At 43.6% G+C, this 23,669-nt stretch overlaps 1 protein-coding gene across 1 annotated transcript; it reads right to left on the reverse strand.

Annotated features, from left to right (window-relative positions):
* Nucleotides 1–1,643: 1,643 nt before the first annotated feature.
* Isoc1 (isochorismatase domain containing 1) lies at nucleotides 1,644–18,280 on the reverse strand. Its single transcript, XM_050120889.1, has 5 exons — nucleotides 17,938–18,280; nucleotides 9,070–9,189; nucleotides 8,760–8,963; nucleotides 6,681–6,797; nucleotides 1,644–2,139 (listed from the first exon to the last, which is right to left on the reverse strand). The coding sequence occupies exons 1-5, from the start codon at nucleotides 18,247–18,249 to the stop codon at nucleotides 1,993–1,995; spliced, it is 900 nt and encodes a 299-aa protein (XP_049976846.1). The 5' UTR covers nucleotides 18,250–18,280; the 3' UTR covers nucleotides 1,644–1,992.
* Nucleotides 18,281–23,669: the final 5,389 nt, after the last annotated feature.

The raw sequence follows: 23,669 nt of genomic DNA on the forward strand, positions 1-23,669 counted from the left end.
AGAAGCATGGAGCTGCTGAATCTTGATCATCCCCTTTACAGGCTCCAGAAAGATCACGGCTTTGCCAGACCAGCTTTGATGTCAGCACAGTGAGCCCCACACCTCTCTAGAGTTGAGAAGAAAACAGTCTGTTGTTCTCAGACATGGTTTCCAAAGGACAGTAATCCAGGGTCACATAGCTGGCTTCAGCTGTGACGAGGCTTCGCTGCCCTGGATTCTGGCTGAGATGGGAGAGGTGTGGATACCAGGGAAGCAAACCATTCTAAATTAAAACCTTGCTTCGCTGGTGGCAACGCCATTTTGTTTTTTAATTTAAATGAAGAAAAAAAGCTAAAAATCAGTATTTTAACAAGCTCTCCAGATAATAAAAGTATGAAAAGCATTAGGTCACATTTATTAGAAATTATTTTAAAAGGTAGATAACTCTATGATGCTTCTTTCTCATTTTCTAGAGCAGCGGTTCTCAATCTTCCTAATGCTGCGATGGAACCTTTAGTACAGTTCCTCATGTTGTGAAGAACCCAACTATAAAATTATTTCATCATTACTTCGTAACTGTAATTTTGCTAGTCATGATTTGTAATGTAAATACCTGATACACAGAATATCTGATAAACGAACCCTATAAAAGGATCGTTAGATCCCCAAAGCATGGTGACCCAGAGGTTGAGAGTCATTATTCTAAAGCAAACATCTGAGCACACCAAGGACACTAGGCTGTAGCATCTTAAAAGGCTCAAAGAACAAAACACATTCCTACAGCTCCAACAGGAAGGCCCTATAACAACTCCATCAGTCTGGGACTGCAAAGGATTCTCCTCCTTTGAAAGCTCCCATGAGTTGTATGATTATAAGTATTAAATCTGCTACCTCTGGAAAGTCACTAGAGTTCCTTGACTAGTACTCATGGAGTCACGGGAAACAAAACGATTTCACCCATGTAATATATTTTCTCTAATTTAATACAAAGAGAGTAATGATCCACATATCACAACACACCTTAAAAAGTTTTTAAGCACTAGTAGTATTAAGTGAAAATAAACCTACTGATGTGCTAACAATGACCGTGGTATTATCCCTACCAAGTCACTTTGATGACGTCAGCAGGATCAGTGTTTGAATGTTGAATGGCAGGGAGAGAAAAAACACAAAGGGAAACACGGACATCTTAAAACTACATTTTACGTAGTGTTTACTTCTCCACTGACTCCCGTGTGTACCAAAACATGCACTCAGAAAGACTGTAAAGGCATCACTGTTCGGGGAACCCTGTCAGTTATCCAGCCCTGCAAATCACTCCCATCTGTTCACAAAATTAAAATAACCAACGAGCATGTAAAACGTCCAGTAGAAGGAGGACATTGGCACAGACCGCTAGCCAGAGGAAGGAAGTCCACAGAGATGGTAACGGGAATAAGAAGAACAGCGCAGTCGAGATGGACACCCAACTGTGAAGATAATTTGCTCTGGTTAAACCAATGCACCTCACTCAGTCAGCAACTCTACACTGTCAGAGATGTAGGTGACAATCCATTGTCCCATTGGTCAGGCCTCATCCAGGAATCGGTCGCCAGGCAGCCTGGGAAGTGAAAACACCGCGTCTACACCGACATTACAAGAGATGTTTCACAACTATAGAAAAGTCAGGTCATTACGACAGATGTGTTTTATTTCTGTAAAGTACACAATTTAAGAAAACTTCACCAGAGGGAGCACTTTGGAAAGATATGGTCAGAGTATATGGGGTAGACAAAACAGGCACCTCCATTGTAATTTGAATAATAAATAAAAAGCCCATTAAGAAACAAAGAAGAAAAGCAGCACCTGAAGCCTTGACATCGGAACTAAATGCTTGTACCCAAAGGTCTAGCCAGTTAAGTGTTACTAAGAGCTGCAAAGGAGGAGTTGCTGTTGACTTAACATTTTAGTTTTAGCAGAGACAAGCGCTCGTCTGGCTTGCCGTCCTGTCGGGGATCCCGATCTTCGACTATCCTATACTTTGGAGAGCAGACCAGACTCAGGGGCACTCGCCTTAATTAGGTTCTGAATTTCCTTGAATTTCGGGTGGTCTTTGTCAGCCACCAGCTGTAGCAGAACGGCCTCACTGGTGGTCACGATGATGCCAGTTCGAGCAAGACGCTAGAAAACAGAAACAAGATGTGAGCTAGAAAATGGAGGTGATTTAAAAACAGCAGCACCCCTGGACAATAACTAGGGTCGTCATCTATAACAAAGGTTCTCTGCCATAGCAATAAATTCAGCGATGGAGAAAAGCTTCAAAACCAGATGTATCATGAACCCATCTTCTTCGTATTAGTAATGGGTTAGACATCAGTAAAGGGCGGCAGGGAGCCAGCGTCAAGATCTGTAGGTACTAGATTACCAGGCTGATGACGTAAACATGAGCAGAGAGAGGACACTGGTAGAAGTCAGAGCCCCACCTGTGCCAGCAATTTCTGTCAACGTGATACTCAAGCTATGTAAGCCAGTAAACAATGTTCCTCACTGGCCTCTGCTCCAGTTCCTGCCTCTGGGCTACGACTTGAGTTCTTGCTAGTGACAACTGTGTTATTGGGGTTAAGATGGAATCAACCCCTTCCTCCCCATTTTGCTTTAGTCATGGTGTTTATCATAGCAACAGAAACCGAGTTAGGATCCAGCATTCCAGATGTGCACACTTCTCAGGGCTCGAACACTTCACTTCTGTTCACTCTCTCAAATGCGGACACCTTTTGGCTTCAAGCTTTGATAATTTCTTGTGGTTTGGGGTTTTGTTTTTGTCTTTTTGTTTTCTCATTAATAACACCAAGAACAAAAGAGGGAACTCATCTGCATTTACCCCGTGCAGTGTAATCAAAACAGGAGCCATGGGGCATGTTACTACTTTCACCTGGCATGGCTGTCATTTGGTACCTATTTATATAAAAAATAATCTCTACTATGGGTATAATTATAGCTATTCAGACTATTTTATTACTACTTTGCTATCCAACTATGTAAAATAGAGGTTTAATTGCATTAATAAAATAAAGGTTATTAAATTCTTCTTTTCTGACTGCAGAAAACAATACCTAAGGACTTGATATAATTAAGAATTCTCTAGTTTTGGAATGATTGGCAAAAGTGAAGGGCCATGAGAGAGATTTGAGAATCTGCCCCAGGGAATAATGGAATCACCACCTCTTCTGTGATATGAACTTTTTAGAATGATTAAAGAAGGTTATAAAATCAGTAACTATGTAAAGTTGCCCACCAGAACTGTTCCTGACAGGAAGACTTTGCCAGGCTTCTCCAGCAGAACCAGAGGAACTCAAGGAGGCGAAGAAGGGGGTAGGAAGGGGTGGGGATAATCCCATGGCAGAGGACCATTCTTTGTAGTAATCAGCAGTCAGACACTAGGGGGTAAAGGGCAAATGGCTATCACAAGAAGCATCTGCTGCGGGAACCTTAGAAGAGGGCATGGCCTTTTCTAGTGCTGTATGGACCATAGTCTTGACCGTCTACCCTACCCATCTTTGGTGGTGCACGAAGCTGGTCACACTGAGGTGTACAGTGCTCCTTACAGACTGAGGGTAACTAAGCAAAGGACCCAGATGAGAAGGAAGGTGTGGTACAGAAAATGCAAAGTTTTTAGAACAGGATCCTGGGTGTGTGCACAGAGCTTGGCATCCCCAACCTGGGAGGAGCCTAAGCAGACATTCTGCAGTTCTCCTGTGATCTGACAAAATCAGGTAAGTGTATGGTGGTACAGAAATCTATCATGCGATTATGAACATTATTTACTCCAAGGTGACTCTCCCCAACAGATGACGAGTACACACAAGGAAACACTCAGTAAATAAAGTCCAGGCCACAGGCCTTATGCTTACTAATTATTCATCTTGCAAGGGAAATGAATGTAACAGGCGATATGAATAAGGATTGTCTGCAGTAGTTCTGCTCTGAGGGAATGAAGAAGAAGAGGCGCTGGCCATGTTGCTGTTAACTTTCAGTTCACAGAATAAAAAAGCATTTCCCCCAAAACTGGAGAGACAAACTGTGTGTCTTCTATAGTAAGATACAATGAAGGGGAGCAGCTGACAAACTGTCAGGCACTGCACACATCACCTGACCTCACCTTACCTGCAGGTCACCTGACCTAACTGCAGGCACTGCACACATCACCTGACCTCACCTGCAGGCACTGCACACATCACCTGACCTCACCTCACCTGCAGGTCACCTGACCTCACTGCAGGCACTGCACACATCACCTGACTTCACTGCAGGCTTTTTCTGTCCCTTTTTGTAGACGTCTCAGGGTCACAGAATCAACAGAGCAGGGCTCATGACAGAGACTGAAGTGGCAACCAGAGCCTGCCTGGGTCTGCACTAGGCCCTCTGCCTACATGCTGTGGTCGTTTAGCTTGGGGCTTTTGTTGGGCTCCTAACAGTGGGAGTGGGAGTGTCTCTGATTCTTTTGCCTTCTGTGGGTCCCTTTTCTTCCTGCTGGGTTGTCTCATCCAGCCTCGATATGAGGGTGTGTGCCTAGTCTTGCTCATCAGGCTGCATTCAGCTGATATCCCTGGGAAGCCAGCTCTTTTCTGAAAGGAAATGGAAAGAGCAGTGGGTCTGGGGGAGAGGGAGGAGGGCTTGGGAGGGATGGAGGGTGGAGAAACACTGGTTGGAATGTAATGTATGAGAGAAGAATAAAGACATAAATAAAATTCATATGAATATAGGAGGAACGTCCTAGAAATATCTTCACAGCAAACAAGGCTTTGTTTAGTTTGCACGGCTTTGAAATACTTCTAAGTCTGAGCATTACCATGACAATACATTTCCCCAGTGCAGGTAGCTGAAGACAGCTGCTGGCTGAGAGATGGTCCGCTTGACTGCAGCTGTAAAATCTCAGCTTAATAAGAAAGCCTGAAAAGTGGGTCCTAATGAACTCACGCCTGAAGGAGAGCTTACTGATCTTTGCTGCCAGGAGAAGAAGCACCACTTACTAAAAGCCAGAAAAAAACAGTATTTCCAATCTGCATGGGGACAGCTTAACAAACTAAGCTTCTACCTATCAGACAATGGTTTCAGGCTCCTCACCCCAAGGCTCTGGGGTCTCCGAGGAGAAAGGATGGATAGGCTGGAAGAGTGGGAAGTGGTGGACAGCATCAAGGACGTAGTATTTTCTAGGAACACAGGGAAACACACAAGTGAACTCACAGTGATTTTAATACCACACAAGAGAACTGCGTAAGCCCCAGACAGATAAAATCCCAGCGTAGAGAGGGGAAGGTGGACACACAATTCCACAACTAGCTGAGGAGCCACTGGCATTGGATAGTTACCATGAGAAAGGTGAGTTTGAGATCACACTGCAGGGCTGAACTCCAACACAAGACCAGCTAGCTGAGCCACACAAACTGAACTTGACAGGCAAAGGACTTAACAAAAAAAAGTAATCTCAAACTTGGATGGGAAGAGATTCGAAAATGGAAAGAGCGGCAAGTTGGAGGACGCTGGAGAGAATTGAATATGCTCAAAAAACATCGCATGAAATGCTCAAATAAGTATAAATACTGCAATAAATAAACAAACAGCAAACTTCTATCCATAATAACAACAGGGATTCTACTCTCTAGAGGAAAACCAAGAAGGGAGGCCGACCAGGCTGCTACCTATGGCCTGTTGCCCGTGGCCTTTCCTCTTCTGTCCATTCCTTTTGAATGCTTGATGGCACTCTGGGCTACAGAGCTGACGCAGTTCCAACAGAGAACAATGCATAAGTCAGTTTGTACCCAGAGTACTGTGTGATCTCATGACAACAACAAACCCTTCGGCATTTATTTAAAATTGCTTTGAGTTTGTGTGTGTGTGTGTGTGTGTGTGTGTGTGTGTGTGTGTGTGCGAACACGTCCACACATTGTTCGGTGTGCATGGAGAGGTCAGTGGGTAACATTCAAGATTAATTTCTCCCCTTTCACTGTGGGATTCGGGAATTAAACTCAGGTCACTAGGTTTCTTCACCAAGCTCTTTTACCTTCTGAGTCATCTTGCTAGCCCTGCACTGATCATTCTTAATAAAATAAAGTAAGTGTTTAACAATTCAGAAATTAGATCCATATATACATTCAAACTTATTGGTGAATTAGATATGATAAGTATGAGAGGGAGACATACACACCTTCTGGAGTGAAACCCTCCCCAGGATTAAGTGCTAGCCTCAACAGAAGGGGCTTAGTTCAGATGGTTATTAGGCAACACTGATAAAGAACGGCTGAACCAGTGCCAGCCAGGAGGCACTCACTTAGAAAAGGCTACTCAGACTTAGATCCCTTCTGCCAGAGTCTGGGGCTAGATGTTGCTTGAGTTAACCTGCCTGAACCGATTGCGATTCTATAAAATTCAGTCCCGGCTACTTGAGACATCTCAAGTAGCTCCTGTTGAACACTACAGTAAAATGACCATAAAACTATCAAGGAATTTTTAGCATCTCTAGAAATCTAATCCCAAGGAAAAACTGTAAGACTGTAACTGAAAGGCCAGTTAGTGCACAGTTGCTTCTCTGAAAAGCAATGGCCTTGATATGCTGAGACCAAGCTATGGTTTAAAAGGCAAAATATTAGGGACTGCTAAATATCCAAGTCTTGTAATTATTCAGAAAACTCGACGAAGAACTTATTTTTAAGTAGAGCAAGTACCTCAAGAGCAAACATCCTGTCCATCATGCTTCTTGAGGAGGTGGCATCGGCAACGATGTGAACCTCAATGCCTCGGCCGACCAGCTCCAGGGCAGTTTGCTGGATACACACGTGCGTCTAGCAGGGAAGCAAAGTATCACAGGTAAGAATGCAGGAAACTGTTGGTGCTTTATATGAGTTCAAAAAGGATGCAAGAGGTCACTGTAATATTTAACAGCACTGTTTCACTCTCTTGAGCTAGGCAATCTCTAACACACACACAACAGCATTTCTCCAGACCAGGAGCTGGCTTTATCAATGTTTCTCAAGGTCACACTGAACAGACTCTCAGAATTCCCTGCATTTTCTAATGACTTGCAGCTAAGCCCTAGGAGTGGCCTTGAGAAAGCTCACTATTGTCACTCCACTGCAGGGCCAAGGGGCCACTGGCATTTGCATTTATGTCTACACTCATATCAAGTAAATAAGAGGATGAGCTGCAGGACTGGGAAAGTATTGGGGAAACTGAGTCATACAGAAGAAGTAAAGACAGGGGAAACCCATAAGAACATTCCGTAAATATACATTAGGGCAGAACAGAAAGGACTGAGAATCAAATGGCTTTCCCCATTCAGTTTAGGCTCCAGTTAGCCAGGTAGTTTTGAGCATAAATCAGCATTACCTAGTGTTGGTTTATTCATGTGAAAATAAGGATTTACTCAGTATCTATTCCCATTACTGTACAGACCCTGTCTTCGCAGGCATTGACTTGTAGCCTTGCCTCAGCAGAGGACACAAAGCAAAATCTTCCTCTAACGGTAACTGCGTTACATAACCAGGGAGTTGTTTTCAGTACTGCCACCACGCCCAGTGCCGACTGTCCTCACATGACTAGAAAGTTCCAGGGAACGACCGGCTACTACCTCATGTAAATAGTCCTAAAGCGCTCAGCTGCTCAGAAAGTATTTCACCTGAGCATGAGAGCTAAGTATGATGAACAAAAAACCGTGCAAAGGCCACTGCATTTGTACCACATGTTCACACACACGCTGCCTCTCTAATTTTACCGCTGAACTGAAAATATCAGAAAATACTTAATGGGCATCAAACTTAAGATTACATTGTTTTCTGCTTTGAAAATCTATTATGATAAAACCTTATTATCAAAATATAACCATTTGTGTGTGCTATTTTATCGCACTGAGTTAATAATAATTTTGTTCATAAATTTTAAAATTTCAGTTGTTTAAAAGTTAGAAATAGCTGGGCGTTGGTGGCGCATGCCTTTAACCCCAGCACTCGGGAGGCAGAGGCAGGCGGATCTCTGTGAGTTCGAGACCAGCCTGGTCTACAGAGCTAGTTCCAGGACAGGCTCCAAAGCTACAGAGAAACCCTGTCTCGGAAAAAAAAAAAAAAAAANAAAAAAAAAAAAAAAAAAAAAAAAAAAAAAAAAGTTAGAAATAAGCTGAGTATGGAGGCACAGTCCTGCAATTTCTGCACGCAGGAGGATTGCTATCAGTTCAATGCCAGCCTAGGTTACATTATGAGTTCTATGTTACTTAGCAAGGTCCTATCTCAAAAAATAAATAAAATGTAATAAATCAACTGAAATTGGCACTAGGAATTCATGAGTATGTTCTTTTTTTTTTCTTCAAAAGAGCAGGAATACAAACCTACTTGCAGGATGGTGAATTATATAACCTTGGGAATGGGATGAGGTGGGGCACAGCACAAAAGGTGCCCCCAGTGAAGCCCACTAACACACGAATAAAATAATTAATGCCTTTAGAGAAAAAGCAGGTGGTTCTCAGGACAGCTGAGGATCACTGGCCTAGACTCAAATGCGGCCTCCTCACTGGCTGGCTGACCATGGGCAAGGCACTGACATGGATATACTTTAGTTTCTCTGTGATCCTGGCAGACCAAGGGTACACAGTTCACAGGGTTGTGAAAGTTCAAGGTGGTAACAGCCACAAGGCATTCAAATCAGCAACATGAGGGTGGAGGACATGTAGCCAGTGGTGGCCACTTCCCCTCAGGGCCACTTACCTACTAGCTGTAAACAAGACCTCACATCCCTAAACCCAAGAGGATACTTACTTCTACTCCAAACAGTACAACACTGCGGACGCCAGGAATCTCGGCTAAGGCCGCTTCCACTTCCGGTAACACCATAGAAAACTTGGTCTTCGGAAGAACCAGTTTGACACCTGTTAAGTCGATTTCTTGCACTGTGCTGCCAAGACCTTTGGGGTACTGTTCTGTTATGATAACGGGAATTCCTAATATCCGAGCTCCTTGTAACTGAAAGAAACGTACCAAACAAAATTGTAAAAAAAAATGTGTTGAGTAGCAATATGAATGCATATTGTGCCTCAGCAGATTGGAACAGACAGACAGATAAACATACCAGTCTCTGTCCCACACTAATAATGTCTCCAAAGTACTTGATGGCTGGTCGGAATCTTTCCTGCATGTCACAGCAGAAAAACACAGTGCTGGGAGGCGTGAGGTTTCCCAGGGTCGTAAGCTGAGGAAAGAAGACAAGGATGATCTGGGGTTTGTATTACAATGACATTTAAGGCCAGGGGAGGTCAATGCGAGAAGAAAATGTTCCTATGGTCTCTCTCAGAAACCAAACGTAACATAACCAATACCACAAGAAAGTTTCCAAGCCGGGTGGTGGCGGTGCAGGCCTTTAAATCCCAGCACTTGGGCGCAGAGTCAAGCAGATCTCTGTGAGTTCAAGCTCAGCCTAGTCTACAGAGCTAGTTCCAGGACAGGCTCCAAGGCTACACAGAGAAACCCTGTCTCAAAAAACAAACAAACAAACAAACAAACAAACAAAACCAAAGACATTCTTCAAACTGCACTTGGTAGAGAAGGGAGAAATAAAGCAAAGACTAACAATATCTAAATGTTTAAAGAATGTTAATATATTCAGAGAAAAAAATTTTAGTCAATTAAAATTCATTTCATGTTTCAAGAATTCCTTTCATCTAAGGAGAAGTTAACATCTAATGTTAATTTTTACAATAGCACACTTGAATAGCATTCAGTGACATAAAAATATAAAAGAAAATATCCAAAAATTAGCAGGTAGTTACACGTTACATATAATTTGAATATTTTTTCTTATACTCTTTATTTTTGAGTGTATTTAAAAGCATTTGTTGAATGTTACTGTGAATATAGCTTCAATATTTACAATAATAAAAAATCTGGTAGTAGTATTACAGGAAATTATATTTTAAATTATTTCATGCAAAGAAAATAGCAATTTAAAAAACAATCTGTAGCAGAGACCATAAGGCACAAAACTAAAAACAAACAGAAAACAAACTAATTCATAGCAAATACAAAACCACTGGTCTCAAGAAAAAATAAGAAGAAGCCACTTGCAAGGGTGACTTCTGGAGGGTAGTAAACGACACATGGAAACTGCCCAGGAACCAAAGGGTGAATTCTTACACATTATCACGAGTGGGAAAATTAATGAATTAGGAAGGAAACCGGGAATCAAATTTCCAAGATTCAGATCTGCTGCAGGGAACCCACTCCAACAGTCAGGGCCCTTGAGGAGCCATTAACTGTAAGACTCACACTGAACACAGGAATTCAGCTTCGCTAGAGAACTGGAAGCCCAAGGTGCTTCACTTTCCGCCTTGCGAGACAAAGAAAGTGTTTGGGGCAGAACAGAGGTCATTACTCCTCTTAGTCACCCACTAAAACCCCTCTAATCACACTAAATTACCCATAGATATCAATTATTAATAATTTCCGGGAGAAGCCTATGTACCAATTGCATGGCTGTAGCCTCGGCAGCAGCTCAGCTCCAGACCTGGCCTTACCATCCCTGCACACGGCAGACTCAAGAGGAGACAAGTCCTCCGTGGATTATGGGGGCCTCGGAAGCAAATGTCTTATGGCCAGTGCTGAGGCCATGCTAACTCCTCTGATGGCTTCTGTCTGTGCTCTGGCTGCAGACTCTAGGATTTTCATCTCCCACTGCAGCCGAGGCTACAGCGTGCACACTCAACCACCATGGGCGATGGAGAACCACCTGTCAGTCAACACTATGGAGAGACTCCAACTTTACCAATAAAGCATTATTAGTAAAATAAGTGCTCACGTGCTTTGGCTGTTTCCTCACTCTTTTCAAATTATACCTTTTACCTGTTTGTTTGTTTGTTTATGTATATTTATCGTGTGTGTGTGTGTGTGTGTGTGTACATGCAAGCTCTAGGATTTACACTGGGAAGCCAGACAGCAACTCCAGAGACTCTTCTCTCCTCCTGCATCATGGCATCTGGGGTTAGACCTCAGGTCATCAAGCTTGGTGATGGCACCTTAATCAGCTGAGCCTGGGTGCCTGCCTAATCCCATAGTTTAGCCATTTCCAAAGCAGGAACATGACCTACACACAGAAGCCAGGAAGACCAACTGTAGTGTATTCAGGATATTGTTTTTAAAAGCAATCACTACAAATGACTTACGCGGTTTTAAATCCCAGTAAACATTGAATCTTAGTTCACTGTGCTCAGCATCTCTCTCCTTCATAAATCTGAACAAGAAGTATCACAGTGCCTCTGTGATTAAGGTATATGCTAGAAAACAATTTACTTATAAAAGCGGCCTCTTTTTTGAAATTATGGTAATACAACTTAATCAAACTTGCCGTTCTAAGAGCCAGCAAGTTTGTCCAGGAAACCTCTGGCAAGTACATAAGCTTACTAACAGTCAAGCGCTGACATGCTCACAGTTCACAGACACCCAACTATTCACACACACAGGTCACACAAGCTCCCCACCCCAGCTCTCCCATACCAACTCAGTCTACATAGTCTAACATGGTAGGCCCCGTAGGAGGCTGGCAGTCCACATTCTAAATTCACAGAAAGCGAGAGTTACCAAAAATTAGCAATATAGTGCCGGAGGCAGACAAATTAACAGTGGCAGGAACTGACAGGGGAGATGGGGAAAAAAAAAAAGATCCAAAATACAAGAAAAGCAAGCCAAACTTAGTTCCACTGGCGTCTGGCGAGGTAGTAACACACTGTTCTAAATTAGGAAATGTCATTCCAGTATTCATTTAGCGTGTCAAAAAAAAAAAAAAAAAGGAGGGGGAGAATATGTCAAATAATACATTATTTAGAGGGACCACAAGAGAAAAAATGGTCAAAATATTAAGTTATTTTGTTAAATCAGTGTCGAGATACTAAGTTAAATTTGAATAAGTCCTTACCTAGTCAGAAATCTGAATGTATGGTCTGAGGTCAGAAGGAAAAGCAGCCCTAAAGCCGTCCTCACCCCACAGAACCCTGTTCCGTAAACAAAGAAAGATGCTACAGTGAGTGGTGACACGTTTGATTGTAAAGATGGGTTTTCTGATTGTGCGAGTCACAGATATTTCCCTGGACCCTTGAATGTGGCTGCCCTTGGCAAAAGCCTGCCCAAGGTAGAGTGAGAAAAACCAATGAACTAGGCGAGCCTCCTGCATGCCACAATGTCACAACACACTGTTGTACTTGACGGGAGAATGGGTCCTCAGGGTCCCACAATCTCAGTTTACCCCTAAGAAAAACACTATACACATGAAGCCTGAGGACACCCCACCCAAGCACCTGACGAGTGCTTTCCAACACAGTCAAGGCCATTCATAACAATCATAAGAAGGTGTCATAGCCCGGAGGAACAAGGTCAGTAAGCATGTGGCTCTAACTATATCCTGAGCCCGACTGTGGATAAGATCATCCTGAAATACAAACCAGAGAAAAGATAAGAAGAAAAGGCTACTAAAAACCAGTGTGCAGGGGCTGGAGAGCTGGCTCACTGGTTGGTCAAAAGTATTCACTGTTCTTCCATAGGACCCAGGCTTAGTTCCCAGCATGCTCTGGGCAGCTCACAGCTGCCTGTAACTCAAGATGCAGGATGCTGCCCTCTTCTGAACTCCACAGGCGCCTGCACTTACGTGCGCACACCCACTGTTTAACGGTTATTCCTGGTTGTCAGCATGACCTTACGTGGATGAACTACAATCCAGATATGGAGCGCACACCTGTGATCTGATCTTGAGGCTGGAAGACATTAGCCTCTGACCCAGATCTTATCCGACTCAAAAAAATTAATTAAATCGCAGGTACCTAAGAGTACTGCTAATGGCCCAAAATATACGTTTTACAACTGGAAGATGACCAGTGCTGCCACGGTGAAAGCCAATCTGACCGAGTATCTTCAGAAGCAAAAATGGAGCACCTGCAAATCAGTGTGGATTCAAAAAGCAAATCACCTACAAATACATGCATAGACATATTTAAATATAAAAGTTTGATTATTTTAATCAGCAGCTTCCTGAAACAGGAGTTTGAGAGACAGAATTTAAGTGGAAAACTCATTGTTCACTTCCTTTAGACCCGCCATAGTGTGGCATGGACCTTAGATTTCATACTGAGAACAGTAAAATACCTACAGACTTGTCACAGTCTGATATTACCATGCATTTTACAAAAGGGTCACGGGCCACTCAGCAACACACACACACACACACACACACACACACACACACTGATATATACCAGTTCCTGGAATGGAAGTAAGATATGGTATTGAACAGTGTTTCCCCACCCCCTGCAAAGTCATTCTTGAAATTTCTAACCCCAGCACCAGAGAGAATGACCTTCCAGGGAGCTAGAGTCCCTGTGCAGAGAACTTGATTTGAGATAAAGTCACCCCACCCATTGAAGTAAGGTATGTAAGTAACTGCCAAGGACTGGTGTCTGTATGCAAAGGAGATGCTTCTACAGAGAGATGGACAGACAGACACACCACAAAACTGCCTTGGCCAAGAAAGCAGGGACTGGAGTGATGTTATCAGCAAGCCACGATCTTCCACAAACAGGTGGAGAAGGTCGTGAAAAGATTCTTCCTCTCAGCCCCTCAGAAGGAACCATTCCTGCCCTCACCCTTGGGCTCTAGCCCCCAGAAATCTGAGAATGTCTGTGTTGTTTCAGTCCCTCAGGCGAGCAGTGCCTATGACAGTCCCTGTGCCACAGTGTTTAGGGATGGGAAATGTGGTAAGACAGGTGATTTGCCTTCTCACATCGGTAACCTATTACCGTCACAAGGTAAACATGATCTACTTGAGTAAAAGTCTGAAGGGGATCGAGGGATAGGCACTGAAGTCCTGTTTCCAATCCAACTGCACAGCTTCGGTAAGGGGTCTTACTCAGTATCTCCTCATTTAAGACAGAGGTTTCCCCACCCCACACAGGCAGCCTTCAAGGATTCCAGACACAGCCCAGGCCTGTGGGCATTAGAATCTACGTCCAAATCTCGGTTTCACTGTGTTCAGTTATATAATTATAGGTAAAATCACTAACATCTTCCAATAGAATGTCCTTATCTTTAACACAGTTAAGAAAAACAGTATTTTTCTTCGGCTGTGGTGCGATTCTGCAAAACAAACATTTGAGTCAGCGCAGGCTGGGACGGGAAGCTCTCTAATGAGATTAAAGATGACTTATCATCAAGATCGCTCTAGAAAAATCACTGCACTAATTTAGTGTGCGGAATTAGGAAACTCATTCATAAAGTGTATTTCCAGACACCACCAAAAGGCTCATCATCGGATGATTTATTTCTGGCAAAACAGATTCTGAGTCTTTTCGTTTCGATGGCAAGGGAATATTCCACTGTAGCTTTTCGAACATACGTACCTACTCTGAGCACTGACGTCCCTGGTATAATATCACATCTGCAACTTATCATAAAGTCTGAGCTGTCTGACTCCCCAAGGAAGGCCAGCTGTGCCTACCCACTGAGAGCCGAGACCGGAGGGATCTCCGGAGACTATGCCTCAAAGGGATGAAAGCCAAACCAGGGCCGAGTCAAGAGCACACTGACATTTAAATCTACATTAAGATTCCCCTTGACTAACTAAATGGAAGAAAGAAAAAGGAAAAAAAAACAATCAAATGCAGGTCACATGCAGCTCCCACTCTCCAAGGCTGTTTATTTATAGGTGCCAGCTAATTTACTCACAAGGAACAAAGGGATACAATGGGTATTACTCGGCAATACCGCAAGTTTTCAAGCACCACTCCCCGTACCTCGATAATCATATATCCCATAACTCCCTCTGTTCATCAAACCAATAGGCTGGAGATAACACCCTAAAGTCAGGACCTAGGCACCTCTTCTCAGTGTCCCCTAAAGCACACTGCCCCCCCCCAGATATACCCTGCCAGTTCCCCCACTTGGTCTGAGAGTTAGGTTATCCCTGTGTTTTTCTTGTGACACCCAAACAAGCTAAAGCGAAGGACCTAGAATCAGCATCTCTACCTTCCATCAGGGAGCCACCAGCAGGCCATATTTTGTTCCTTCTTCTTTGTATTTCTGCCTTTCTTCCTTGACTGTCTCTTCTAGTAAGACGTCTATGCCCCACCCTCAAAATAAAAATCTTACTAGAACATGAAAGCCAGATCCAAGTCCTCTCCCAGTTAACCAACCGCCCTAAGAACATGTCAGAATAACCCGCCTAGAGCAGCTCGTATCTCCTGTTCTCAAGAGCTGCCAAAACCTTCCCTCCTGTCTGGCCTGTATCTTCCTGACAGCATCCATTTCTTCCTATCGTCTTCTGCTTGGGTTCTTTCTGCCCTGGACAAAGTGTGAGACCATGAGATGATGTCGGGCTTTGTGTGCGTCTCCAGCATCCCACGTCTGCATCCTGCGGATTTGGAAAGTGAGTCATCATAAAAGACCTAAACTTCTACTCCACCATTCTTTCATTAACATCCCGTCTCCAAAGTCTCTAAATTCGTCAGACTCCAGACACACAAACCACGAATGAAAGAAACATGAGCTGTGTCTTCAGCTACCTGCGCTGTCAAGCAGACATTTAGTCACGGACAGGGTATTTTTAAAAAGGAGTCCCTAAAAAGTTATCACACTCTAGTGTTGGTGATAGAGATCTTCAAGATCGGCTCCCAAAGAATTGCTGCCAACCCCTGGGGCATGTGGCACAGCAACCTACTATTATTGCACAAGGTCATTGCCCACACAGAGAACAGCACAGGGAACTAGTAGTCCCTGCCTTGAGTCAAAGGGAACAGGGCCTACCACCCGTATCGCTCCCACCTCCCCAGGGGCCACCTTGAGTCTGTTTAAGAGGCAGGTGTTCATGGGAAAAGAGCAGGGAGCAGCATCAACAAAAATGAACAAACAGAAGATCAAGTCTGACTCGCTTTCCAATCCGCTCCACATTCTCACCAAACGCAAAAAGAAAAGAGCCACGCTGTGGCAGATATCCAGACATTCAGGGAAGACTTCCTGATGCTTTGCTAGCTTGGCCATTATAACCATGCCATCCAGGGCCACTTGCTAACCTTCCCAACTCCCAATGCTCTGCTCTTCAGAGAAATAAACGTCATCACTACCCCAACAAGAACTGAATCCAGGCTTGCATCCACCATGATGCGCACTCAAAGACGTCACCTCAGTGTGGAATGAACTCTTCTGCACGTAAAACACCCACGTCAGTAATACAGGAATATTCCAGAAAACAGAGTAGCAATGAAAGAAGTATCTTTTCGGAAAATACATCCATGTACATAAATACACACGTGTGTATGTCATATCGAATGTAAAATATTCTTTCATATTAGCTACAATTATGCTGGGAAAAGCACGTAACTGAAGGAAAGTATGACAATTACTAAAGTGAGAATATCAAAGTATTTGTATGTACTTCAAAACAGACATATACATATGATAAGGGAAAGAATTCTTGGGTTATTTAGTGAGGAAAAAATACTATTTGTTAGTAGATAAAAAAGAATAGTGCTACTGCTATAATGGTTGTTTTAAACATCATTATGAAAAATCAATTATATATACAATATTTCAAAAGCCAGAGTGACCTGAATTATACATTGTCTTTTCAGCATGAATGTCTGTCTCTGTCCTCTCTCTCTCTCTCTCTCTCTCTCTCTCTCTCTCTCTCTCTCTCTCTCTCACACACACACACACACACACACACACACACACACTGAATTTTAGACCATTTAAGAGTTTAATCCATGTCCTGAAATTTTCAAAATCTAAAAATCCCTACTGCAGCACACAGAAAACAAAAACAAATTTAAATAGTGGAAGCCTGTCTCGAAAAAAAAAAAAAAAAACAACAACAACAACAAAAAGACTAGTTTTTTAGTACAGCAGTATGGGAGCCCCTCACTCTCCCAGGAAAAAACAGGAAATGGTTGACAAAGAAGTCTGTATCTTCAATATAGGTCCAGACCCACTGGGTATTTTATTCTGGCCTTATAATGGATTTGTCAAAGATGCATCCAGCATATTGACTGTTTGGCATGGGTAATCTAAACGGACGTCTGGAAGGCTGCAGAGAGCTGTCATCTAGAACTCTTAAAGAGATAAAATATGGAGAATCTTAACCACTGAAGAATGCCGCTCTCCATCTGGGCAGCAGGACCGGCCACTCCACCCACTCCAGCGCTCTGGCAGTTAGCCCATGAACTCTGTCCTCTGAGCATATGAACTTTAATCATGCTGAAGTCCTCCCTTTGGATCCATAGATGTGGGGGAAGGGGCAGCACCATCCAGCCCGTCTCTGACTACAGATAATAAACGAAAATTAGGGATAACCTTCTCAAAATGGCACTTGGATATGAAAATTCATTCTAACCTCAAAGGCCACACATTTCAGTTCGCCTTCCAGAGAAAGGACTTAATAATTCTTCACGTAGAGAAAAAAAAAACAAAAACAAACTATGGTTGGTGTAGGTCCTAAGTCACACCGACCTCCCTTCCTTTGGAAAGCATACATTCGCCAGAGAATTCCTCGGATCTTAGGAGACTGCTCTGCATTACACGGCTTTTAGCAGTATAAAAATTAATAAACTCTGACCCTTAGGTATAACTTCTTCAGCCTAGGACTCACAGGCTAGCGTTAGGAGGGCTATTTAAGAGGCGACTGCGGTTCCCTGCCTACGGAGGCACCCCGACTGTCACCAAAATGAAAGGAGAGGAGGAGCGCCGGCAAAGTTTGCATGTCTGCAACTGGTTACCACAACTCCCGGAACCAGCCGTGAAGCTAACACGCCCCGCGATCTGCATCACCCGTGAACATGGGAGCAGCGGCGGCTGCACGGCTACCGAGGAGGCTGCGGCACCAAACCGTGGGGCGCTGGGGACCACACACGTGGGGGCGTGAGCGGCCCGCGGGGACCCGGCAGGGCGGGCGAGCGGGGGCGGGACCCACCTGGATCTGCAGCGGCACCAGGCGCAGCTTGCAGCGCTCGCTCACCGCGAAGCCCTTGGGCAGGTCCACGTACTGACCCCACTCCTCGGCGAAGAGCTGCACCACGAATTTGCGGTGCATGTCGAGCTGGTCGCCATAGAGGCTCAGGAACTTCTGGATGAGCACGTCGTAGCCGGCGCCGTGGGGCACCGACGCGGGCCGCGCGAACACCGAGAAGCAGAAGAGCACCGGCACGCCGCCGCCCCCCGACGGCGCCCCCGCGCCCACACCGCCGCCGGCCAGCGCGGCCACCGAGGGCTCCGCCGCCGCCATGTTCCCCCGCGCGTGCGCGCCGCCTCCGCGCGCCAGGCCGAGGGGCGGGCCCTGGATGCCGGAGACCCGCCCGCGCCGCCCCGGGGCTGCTCCTGCAGCCGCTGCCACCGTCACCTGTGGCGCGCAGCGCGCGGGGACAGCAGCCGGCAGGGCCCGGTGCAGCCGGCAGAGCAGCGGCAGGACCAGACCTGGCTGCAAATTACCCGTCTTCCGACCTGCGATCGAGATCGGGTTATCTCGTGCTAGTGTTCGGGGAAGGCTTGGAATGGGCAACGAAGGGCAGAATCGAAACTTACTGAAAGGGAAGGTTTTCCTGTTTAAGGAGGTGCAAATCATCACCTTCACAATAGAGCAACCCCACGGACACTACAAGATGCCGCGCAATTCACAAGCTTCGGAGCTCCTTGACCTCAGATCCTATGCACGAAGTGCTGGTGGATATAAGCCTATAATTAGATTTGAGATAGTAATCCTTATAAGATAATGAGTTTGTTTTGTTTTGACAAGATTTCTCGGCTACAACTGTTGATTTGGAACTGGTGTTTGTTCAGGAAGCAAGTACATTTATAAAAATACATAAAGCAAGTACATTTATAAAAATACATAAAGTGCATTTATAAAATGTCTAAGGTATCTTTTTTTGTTTGTTTTTCATTTCTTCTTTTTTTTTTAATCCCCCTAAGGAAATCAATTTTCATATCCATTGTTCCGAGTCTAGCTTTTGGCTGCTTGATGTAGTGATTCAGTCTCCGTAGCAATAGCGTATCAAATAACATAAATAACACCATATTTGCTGGGCACAGTCACATTCAGGGAGGTGCAGCAATGGGAAGCAAGCAGTACCTCACCTCGCTGTGGTAGAGAAAGAACATGAATGCCCGTTTCACTGATAAATTATTCTCAATAATCTTATCTTTAGAGTAGTAATTAAATCTACTTAAATAAATGGTTTTGGAGGGAGCCAGTGACTAGGAACCCCTACATGGACATTCAAGTGACGCACAGCATACAATTAATTATCCTAATTGACAAAACCATTATTATGGAAATGCTCACATTGATCTCAGATAGGCTCTCGGGAACACAGCTGATTAAAAATTAAACACTTTATCACGATTCAAATTCTGAGCCACTCAAGAAATTAGATTATGCAGCATTGATTAATATGTTAATATACTTCCAAAACAACCCCCTCAGTGAATTAATACACGAACTGTTTGATTCTTGCTTTTTCTATTAATCAGCAACACTGGAGACCCTGATTACTCTTCTCTTTGCAGTCATAATCTTCATCTCTTACATACCATACTTTTCATATTTCCCCCTCCAACTATGTTCCTCTAATTGCTTAAAATGCGAACCCAGTGGTTCTCAACCTTCCTAATGCTGCGGCCCTTTAATACAGTTCCTCACGCTATAGTGACCCCCCCAACCACAAAATTATCTTTGTTATTACTTTATAACTAATTCTGCTTCCATTATGAATCACAATGCAAATATCTGTTGTGTGGCCCCAAGGGAGTCAAGACTCACCACTTTAAAATGGTATTACACAGGCCCCCGTCTTGAATTCCAACTCACAGGAAAGTATCTGTTGAACATCTTGGGTTGGGATCGGAATAGATAATCTCACATGGAACATGATGGGCAGAAAGAACTCTTGATTTTACCTCCTCTTAAACATTTGCCTTCCACTGTTATAGCTAAGTAAACAGCAATTTATTTTATTCAGAGTATAATTAGAGGTTGTTGTTTAGCATTGTCTTGTTTCTCTTCCCTCTCTAATCTCATCAGTGAGACCTGATGCTCCGAATCCTAAGATTGCATCCATGGCAGTGCTACTGGTCCAGACCAAACCACCACCACCATTTTTTTGCTGACCATAACTCATCACAAGTGGTGATGGTCTTTGGCTCGTGTGGCCCCATTTCTGTCAGTTAGCACACGTCATCTGCTTGCGTGCACTGCGTATCAAAACCCTCTCGTACACAGATGCGGACCTGCAGAAATGCAGGTGATGAAATTAAGAGAGTAGAGCTTTAAGAAGTTATAAGCAAATTTAGGAAATTGGAGGAGAGGATGATCACGAGGAAAGTGATAGCAACAAGGGAAGAGCAAGAATGGTTAAAAAAAAAAATAAGATAACAAACACCCTGTCTGGATGAAATGCCCCTGGGTAAGTCTGGTGTAGGCTGCAGAAAGAAGATCACCGCCGTAGCAAAAGATTAGTAAAAAACTATCCAAAGTGACAAGCAGAGGGTAAAGTGTAGAAAGGCAGTTTAGGTCACTTATGAGGCAACGTGAAATCATTTGCCATCTGTCCTTGGAGCCCACAAGACTGCAGCAGAGAGAATGACAAGCAGTGCTTTCTAGTAAGTGTTCTGCATGCCACTCTTCCCGCAGTGGGGTCTCAGAGTAAGATGATGACCGCTGCCAATGTCTGTGGCACAGCCAGGAGCCCCTGGCACTGTCCACACTTTCGTCAACAGGGACCTGGGATTACATTAGTGGAATGAATGCAGTGGTAGCTGTACCAAGCACTGAAAAATATGGAGCAAGTAACCATAAGAATAAAGGAATTGAGTGGCAATGTCAACGCTTGACTGCTGCATTAGGAAAAAAAGAAAATTGGTAATGAGAAGTGTAGTCTAAGGGTCAGAGGCCTTTGTTGACAGCATTGGGAGTCTTATGTCCCTACTGTGGGAAGACAAGAAACTGAGAATGAAGGCCAGAACTCAGCAATTCAGCTAGTAGCAGAGCTTCAAAGAGTAAATACTTCTTACTATAAATGGATTTGTTTTTGCCTGTATTGGGGATCTAACCTAAGGTTTCACACTTTAGGTAAGAATTGTACTACTGAGCTGCATCCCAGCTCAACCTCCTCCCCACTTTGCTTTCTGTTTTATTATTCTATGTGATTAGCATACAAGTTGCCAGATTTCACTGAGACATTTTCATCTCTGTGTATCATTACACGTAGTTTTTATTCACCCCTACACACACACACACACACACACACGCAATTTGTGTCTTCTTTCTCCATCCTTGCTGGTCTCCCTTCTTCCAAACAGTCCTGCCTTCTTTCCTATTTCATTCGTCTTTCTTGTTCTCCCCATCCTTTAGATTCTAAAGTTCAGACCCTCCCCCACAGTCCCCTTTCTCTTTTTGTTGCCACATATGTTTATATAAATTAATTCTAGATTTCACATATAAGAGAAAACACTTAATAATTGTCTTTCTGAGCCTGTTTATTTCTCTCAACATAGTGATCTGAAGTTTCATATGTTTTCCTACAGGTGTCAGAACTTCACTTTTTTTATAACTGAATATACTTTCAATGTGTGTGGTGTGAAGTGTGAGTATGTGTGTGTACATGTATGTGTGTGTGCACACACACTCCCCACATTTAATGTATGCCCGTAAGATATGAGCTCATCTCTTGAGTTAAAAAGTCTTGGTTGCCTCTAATATAATATACAATAGAATATTGTAGCAATAAATATGGATGTCCAAATATCTCTGTACTATGCTGATTTTAATCTCTTCAGTATTTAACCAAGAGTGGTATTGCTAGATCATTAAACCTATGACAAGTCTAAGCATGAATCACGATCCAGTACCACTAGTTTTGAAACCAGACCATGACATCAATTCTCAGAGGGTATTTATATGGAGTGGATAGGTCATCAAATGACAAACAAATAATACCATCTATCATGAGATGATTTCATCAAATGCACCAAGAAGATAGGAAGTCAACTAGGCCACGAAAAAGAGGAAGTTGTATATTTGACATTCAGCACAAGAAAAAAAGAAACTACATAAGCACCATGAAGAGGAAACCCAGACGTTCATGCCATCCACTACCGTCCCATCCGAAGGTCCCAAAGGGATGCATGGGAAACATATCACATGGTTTACAAACATATTGGCTCAGTATGTTTATGTAAGTCTTGAAGATAGGAATAAGAGGCATCCCTCCCAGTAGGCAAAACTTCGGGTCGTGACCTGGTCATATATAGTTCATGGGGAAAGAAGTTTCCTGAGCTGAGAAAACGAGGTGCATCAATGGCTTGGCCAACTAGTCAGACCCAAGAACAGATAAGGAATCAAGAAGACCTGCAATAGGGACATGGGAATGCACACATGGGAATGAGCAAAATGCACAGCAATTATTTTTATATTTCATAGTGATGCTCCTCAAAGAGAAACTACTAAAGAAAGCGAACCACACCCAGAGAAAATCAGCGTATATGAGTAACTCCTGTAACTCAATAGTAGAGACAAACAATACCACTGAAACTAGATAAAAGATTCAGATACTTGACTAAAGAAAGAGAAATGTCCAAAAAGCACACACAAAAAATGTGCTTAACACCACTAGATGTCTGAAAGGTGCAAATTAAAGGCACAAAGGATTTTCCTTCCCAGTCATTAGAAACAGAAGACAAAACAGTAAATGCCGAGTCATGCTCCCTTTGGATCCTGGTACCCTGGCTAGAGGCAGAGAGGGAATGAAGAAGGGACAGACACATAGTTACACGGACAGTGAAGCTAGGATAAGATGGAGCTCTCTAACTTACCACTGCAACCCAGAACCTCAGTGCACTCGTGCTAAAGGGAACAACACAGGAGAAGGGGTCACCACTGCAGACTTGCAGGAGGTCTGCAAGTGAGTAACCTCAGTGCTTTTTTTTGTCCCAGCAACAGAAAAGTAACTAATAGGGTGTGCATAAAGGTACAAGCAGGTTACTGATCTTAAAATCAGAAAACACAGGAGTTCGCTGACTTAATAATATCCTTCAGTGACACATGACTGTATACTAATTTAAAATGTCCACTGCCTTCCTGTCTCAGTGTGGCACAGTCATCCATCACTGTGTTCAGGCAGCTGTAATTCTGACCTGTTCTGCTATTCCTAGCTGTCATATTTTCTTTTCAAAGAATTTGCTTTCAGAGACACATTTCTATTTTAGTACATTCACTTCTCCCTGCCCATCCTTTGAGAGGAGAGAAAGATGTTTGTAATTTATTGTGTTTTGAATTTCAGCATTTCCATGTATTGTGTCAGGATGTTTCTGCTCAGCGCTGTCGGGTTTATTTTTCAATAAATGGACTCCTGGAATGGGGAGGGAAAAAAAGAGAATTTATAAACGCTTTCCTAAACTGGAACGTGTTATTGTCTATGAGATTTATCTTAAGATCTTGAAATCGCCCATCTCCAGGCAGTTTAACGACTCCTCCACTCAATCATTAGGTCTGACTTTCCTTTGCTACTTCAGCTGTTACTTGTGTGTGATTCTGAGTCACTGTGTTCTTGCTCAGATGTAGGTGGGCATTACCACCTTTGATAAAATGAATTTTGTGAATGTCATTCAAGATTGGCAGAGCCTTTGAAGTCAGCACAGCCCTGATGTGGA

Source organism: Alexandromys fortis, unplaced genomic scaffold (genome assembly GCF_014885135.2).
Source record: "Alexandromys fortis isolate MF-2015 unplaced genomic scaffold, M_Fortis_MF-2015_v1.1 scaffold_181, whole genome shotgun sequence".
In the NCBI taxonomy this organism is placed as follows: Eukaryota; Metazoa; Chordata; class Mammalia; order Rodentia; family Cricetidae; genus Alexandromys; species Alexandromys fortis.